The following is a 6,000-nucleotide window of genomic DNA, read 5'->3' as shown; positions in this document are numbered from 1 at the left end:
AAATGGTGCAAACGTTTAAGTCACTCACAAAAGACAGCAGCGACAGCAGCAGGAGCACCACCACCATCCGGTACAAACAATGCCAACGTTGCGTATGAGCAACGCGCCGCATTAAGTACACGCATTAAGTATACGCAACATTGTTCATCCAGCTACAATTGGCAACACAAAAGCCAACGGAGGATACTGCGCGGCCAGCAGAGCTCGTGCTGGCTCTGCCAGCAAAAGCATGGTTGTATCTGCCCTTCAGAGCATGATGAAAAGAGATAGCATGCAGATTAGTTGGAAAGAGCAGGAAAAGAAGAAGAAACTAGATTAAAGTGAAGGCTTGATATCATTTGTAATAGAAATTTTAATGGGACGTTTACCCTAATGCAGTGACAATGACAATGACAATGACAATGACAATGACAATGACAATGACAATGACAATGACAATGACAATGACAATGACAATGACAATGACAATTACAATTATAATGACAATGACAATGACAATGACAATGACAATGACAATGACAATGACAATGACAATGACAATGACAATGACAATGACAATGACAATGACAATGACAATGACAATGACAATGACAATGACAATGACAATGACAATGACAATGACAATGACAATGACAATGACAATGACAATTACAATGATAACGACAATGACAATGAAATTGACAATGACAATGACAATGACAATGACAATGACAATGACAATGACAATGACAATGACAATGACAATGACAATGACAATGACAATGACAATGACAATGACAATGACAATGACAATGACAATGACAATGACAATGACAATGACAATGACAATAACAATGACAATGACAATGACAAAGACAATTCTTTCTCCCTCTCTGTTGCTCTTTCTAGGCCCTCATTTTGTTGACAAGCAATGATTATGCATAAGCAACCAGTTTAATTGGCTGCGTGTCTATTTTATGAACTCAATTTGAATACATTTGCTGACAAGAGCTCAACGAGCAGACATACATATAAGTAAGGAAGCCCCGGAGTGAGCCACATCAGTTGTCGCATGTGAGGCACCTGGCAATTAAAAAGTTGTCGCAGGCGCTAAACGCGAATTCATGAGGACGAAATCGAGTTAAAGTAAATTAAATTAAACACAAAACTTTGCAAAAGAGCCACAAACGCCGAGAGTGGGGGCTATGGGGTGTGTTGAGAGCAGGCGGCAGGGGCAGTAGTCGGCGCCGCAGATAACGGAACTGCTAAGCTGGGGAAGGATAGAGGAGAGCAACGATTCCGGGCGCTCATTTCGTTTATTAAGTTTTGGACGCCCACGCAACGCTCCGGGACAAAAGTCAAACCACGCGCAATTTTAGTAAATTAGAAAAAGGGCAAATCGTGGTCGACGACAGAAAAACACTAAGAGAGAGAGAGAGAGAGGGGGAGAGTGGCTGAAGGAAGCCGGATGTAACGCCGGGTGGTAGGCGGAGGAGGATTGTCAAATTGTCGCGTAATTAAAATTGAATCAGCGCAGCCATGAAATTGGGTAAAAACAGGGCCATAAAGCAGCTTAAAATGCAAGTGGAACTAGTTTCGGAACCAGCTTCGGAACTGGCAGCCAGCCAAGTTAAAACTTGAAACTAAAGTTAGAGAACAGAGCTAAAGCTGACTGAGTTGAGCAGCCATTGAGACTGTTGCTGAACTAGTTCACATAAGTGACTCCTTGCCCCCGCTCAGCTCTGCAACTGGAGCTTCAGCAATACAGCTGGCAAAACTTTCCCTTCCAATTGAGCTACTCGAAACTAGAAAATTGACTTCAAACCCCAAATAGAACTGATCAAGTGGAATTACTTTATTAAATCCAGTCGAAAGCTTGGAATGTCGGCTGTGGCCAGTGGTTCATATCTGGAACAGTTTCCTGGTGGGCTCCTCGAGAGCACCTTTCATAAATCCCAGCACAATTTGGCAGATGAAGGGCAGCATAAAGCTAACAAGGCCCTGCCAAGTGAACCGCTCCAATCCAACGATGACCTCCATGCTCCATAGAACAAAGTCAAAAGGTAAGATCACGCCCATTATTGTCAGCCACGGCTTTATGCATTTGGGTTTGCTCTAAGAAAGCAATAATAATTCGCAAATGTTCTATTTGATGGTACATGATGATTACGAACCCAGACAATACCAATGAAGAGCATCAGCCAGCAGAGGAGCATGATGATGCTGCCCAAGATGCGCATCTGACGAATGGTCTCGTCGCGCAGCCCATAGAAATAGCGCTCACGCCACATGCCCACAGGACGATCCACGATTAGTTTGGCGCGCAAGAATTGAAAGAACTGATGAATCTGAAACGAACGATTTGCTTGGGATCAAATGAGACGCGACACCTTCTGAATCTTACCAGTCCCAAGGCACTGTACACTGCAAAGAACCAAAAGAGCCACGGCATCCAGTTCTTGATGGTACTCTGGATCACATATTTGCGGCGATTGTAAGCGTGACGATTGTGCCAAATGGAGAACTGCTCGATGCTCACGTAGCGATGCATCAAATCGCGAATTGCTTCTCTAAAGTCGCGTATGTGTCTCATCCTCTTAAAGTTTTAAATAAAAAATTAAAATTAAATAAGAATTAAAAACTTAAAAATTTTTGTAGACAACTACGCAAAGTGTATTAAGCCGATGTGAACGGAAAAACAAAACTCCTCTGCTCATTGGAAATGACATTTGATTTTAGGTTACAGACTGACAACAATAAGTAAGTAAGTATGTAGATGAGTAGGCTCTACGAAAATTAGTGGAACAGCGCACCTTCAGAGTGTTGTGGCTCAAATTGGTTAGACAAACCTCGATGCTTTCGACGATAATGGCCATCGGCAGGAATGGGGATGGTGAGTAAAATATGTCCATTTTTCTCTAAGAATTAGCCGAGTCACTCGCGTCTGCTTGTCAATCTCTGTTGCACGTCAATGTGGTTTTAGTAAAAGTTTATCTCTTTATCGATACTTCAATGCCTTGTTATCGAAAATATTGGCATTTGCATGCGTTTTTTCCAACACTTGCAACTTAGATATGCGCTGATTTCTATGCCAAAGTAGTGCAAGTAAACTATCGATAAAGCTTTTGAAAATTTGCAGTAAATCTTTTGAAATCGTGAAGATTGCTATTTTTTTTTTTTTTTTGTTGGTATTTAAAATTATTTTTTAATATAAAATATATAAACTGTTACGTGATTTTATAATTGCTCATGACTACCAATAGGTACTAGAACCATCGATAGTGGCACAGATGGGAACAAATTCGATACTTCGGTAGTGTTATCAATAGTTTCCCAGCCCTGCTATGGCATAGAGACCGTCACAGATAAAATGTTATTTCCATTGCAGGAAAGCTTTAAGAAAAACGAAAGATTTTCTTTAGCCCTACGAAGAGGAAGCACAAGTTACAGTTTCAACTTTTCGATCCCATTAAAATGCACAAAAACCTCACCACATCAATCGTATATTGCTGCTCGACGTTAACCACAAATTCTCAATTTATTGCAAGTGTATTTCAGCAATCAATATTTTTATTCGTGTTTTGCTTTTACATATGAGCTTACTCCGTAATATATGGGCCATAAATCAGAAAATCGAAGCTAACCTAAACAAATCAGTTTGCAGGAATTTTGCCAACGAAAGGCGCCATCTAGCGTTGAGATATTGCACAACTGAAGTAAGCCCAGACAGAAATAGATGTCAGGCATATCTCAAAAGTGCTGTCAGTCGATAAAATTGAAGCAGCAAACAACTGAACTGCAGAGCCACACACACATACGTAGTGGGAGAGAAAGAGATAGGAGAGAAGAGAGAGAGAGAGCGTGTGAGCGGAAAGGGCGAGAGAGAGCGAACTAGTTAAACCACATGAATTAAGTCGGGCAAATGGATTGAAGTCGAGTTGAGAGTCCTTTGATGGTTCGCTTAGGTTATTTGTTTCGATTGGAAGCCGGGCAACAAAGTAAATAATGAAATGGCCGCAAAAATGTGCTAGGACCTGGCCCAGGATAACCCGACACGATGATGATGCTGCCGATGACGTGCATGCTACTACTGCGGCTGCGGCTGGTGATGATGATGATGATGGCACTGAGGAAGATGGGGCAGCTGCTGATAAGGCCAGCTCTTCGCCTGCTACTGCTGCTGCTGCTGCTGCTGCTACTCCTGCTCCTCCTGCTCCCGGCTGCCGTTGTCATTTGCGGTTGCTGTTGCTGGTGTGCTTCATTGGTTTTTGATTGTGTGTCGGGCTGCTTTATTTATTTATAGCTACGAAATCGGAGCTGGGCTCCAATACCCCAGTCGGCGACCCAGACAGGATGTAGCCTTCATAAAATATTATAACTTGCTTTACGCCCAGCCTGATCCCGAACTTCGACTGGAAGGCTGCGCTTCAAGCAAAGTTAAATTGCAAACAAGCAGCAGCAGCGGAAGGAGCAGCAGCCGCCGAGGCAAAGTCACTCGGATTCTTGTGGCGCAGTTTGCTGGCTTTTTGTATAACTTTTGATTAATAGAGCGGAGTTGGGCCATGGTAACGTTACTCGACGGCTGCCATAATTGCGCCACATGCCCAAAAACAAAAATAATAAGAGCTGAACAGAAAAGAGAAGCGAAAACAAAGCAAACACCAACAGGGACAACAGGCAAAACAACTCCAAGTCGAGCTTCGTGCACATGACAAGCCACAAGGCACCGCAGGCAGGCAGCCAAAAAAAAAAAAAAAAAAGAGAAAAATAATAATAAAAAAATGAATAAAATAAAATAGTATAAGAAGCAGAAGCAGAACTTTACTCACGCTAAATTGATTCTCCGGCGGCGAACAAGTGGCCTGGATACACATAGTTAGGCGCCAGGATAACAGGCAAATGCACTTATGCAACAGCTTTGCATTATGCCAATGCACTTGATGTGCCGCGCCAGAGCCGAAATCGCATTCCCACCATTGTTCGACTCCCAAAAGCGACTTGCTCTACACTGCCTGCGAGCCATATGGCAACCGCTGTGAAATTCGAGCTGGCTTTCCCTAAGCCACATGCCACGCCCAACCACCAAACTGTGGAATGGCGTCGCCCAAGTTTCTGCACGCGGCACCCAACGAAACTGAAGCTGTTTTCGTTTTTCTTTTTTGCTCAACTGTGTAATCGATATGTTATCGATAGACAAAGCTGTGGTTGAAGAGTGCATGTGTGCACTGCTTGTGTGCCTGATAAGCATTTCATCATCCTGAGTGCTCTGTAAAATTTTAACGTTATCGATGTCACTCAGCTACGTTGATGAATTACTCGGGCCGGACTCTAGCTATTCATCTATTCGTTGCTCACAGCTCTCCCTTTCGTCCAATGGTATTGGCCTCAAAGCCAAACGTTAAGAGATGTGTTAACGATAAGTCAGGGCTGTGTCAGCTGCCGTTAAAGTACGACAGTTAAACGAATTTAGTATAGGAATCCAGCATATCCAATAATATAAATTGATATGTCTTCGAGTTCTGTGTAATTTTGCTCTATTCAATGGCTCCAAGTGTATGCACTTTGCTGGTTCATAAGATTAGGTTATCTATCGATAAATGATCGATTAAAGAAATCTCTAGATTCTGATATAAAGAACTATGAACTTTTACGGGGTGATTTAATAAACTGCTTGCCAAATGCAATGTGTTCCTTATCGAAATTTTATCGATAGTTTACTTTAGTTAAATACACTGTTTAGGGAATCGACAATATCATGGAACTGAAAATGTACCTGAAATATCGGCTATCAATCAGCATGCGTAACATATATAACTGTTATCGATTAGTAGTCGTACTAGTTATCGATATTCGAAATATTGTTATCGACAACCACTTAAATAAATTAATAATTAAATATAATTAAACAGCTTTCTATAGTCATAGCTTAAAAGTATCAATAGTAAGTCACAATTCGATATTATCAATAACATAAGATATATCGATAACAGGCATCATTTACTTTAATTTCCATGCCCAAGA

At 41.7% G+C, this 6,000-nt stretch overlaps 1 protein-coding gene across 2 annotated transcripts; it reads right to left on the bottom strand.

Annotated features, from left to right (window-relative positions):
• Positions 1-1,810: 1,810 nt before the first annotated feature.
• On the bottom strand, positions 1,811-2,987 carry LOC108618459 (uncharacterized). Of its 2 annotated transcripts, none has more exons than XM_018014481.2 (4): positions 2,829-2,987; positions 2,384-2,575; positions 2,154-2,327; positions 1,811-2,094 (listed from the first exon to the last, which is right to left on the bottom strand). In XM_018014481.2, the coding sequence occupies exons 1-4, from the start codon at positions 2,889-2,891 to the stop codon at positions 1,882-1,884; spliced, it is 642 nt and encodes a 213-aa protein (XP_017869970.1). In that variant the 5' UTR covers positions 2,892-2,987; the 3' UTR covers positions 1,811-1,881. The 2 variants fall into 2 exon arrangements, with proteins under 2 accessions (XP_017869970.1, XP_089330723.1); XM_089474597.1 differs by having other exon boundaries at positions 2,793-2,973.
• Positions 2,988-6,000: the final 3,013 nt, after the last annotated feature.

This window comes from Drosophila arizonae, chromosome X (assembly GCF_054131065.1).
Source record: "Drosophila arizonae isolate 15081-1271.41 chromosome X, UAZ_ARI_1.0, whole genome shotgun sequence".
NCBI classification, from domain to species: Eukaryota; Metazoa; Arthropoda; class Insecta; order Diptera; family Drosophilidae; genus Drosophila; species Drosophila arizonae.
This window is presented reverse-complemented; position numbering and strand designations above follow the sequence as displayed.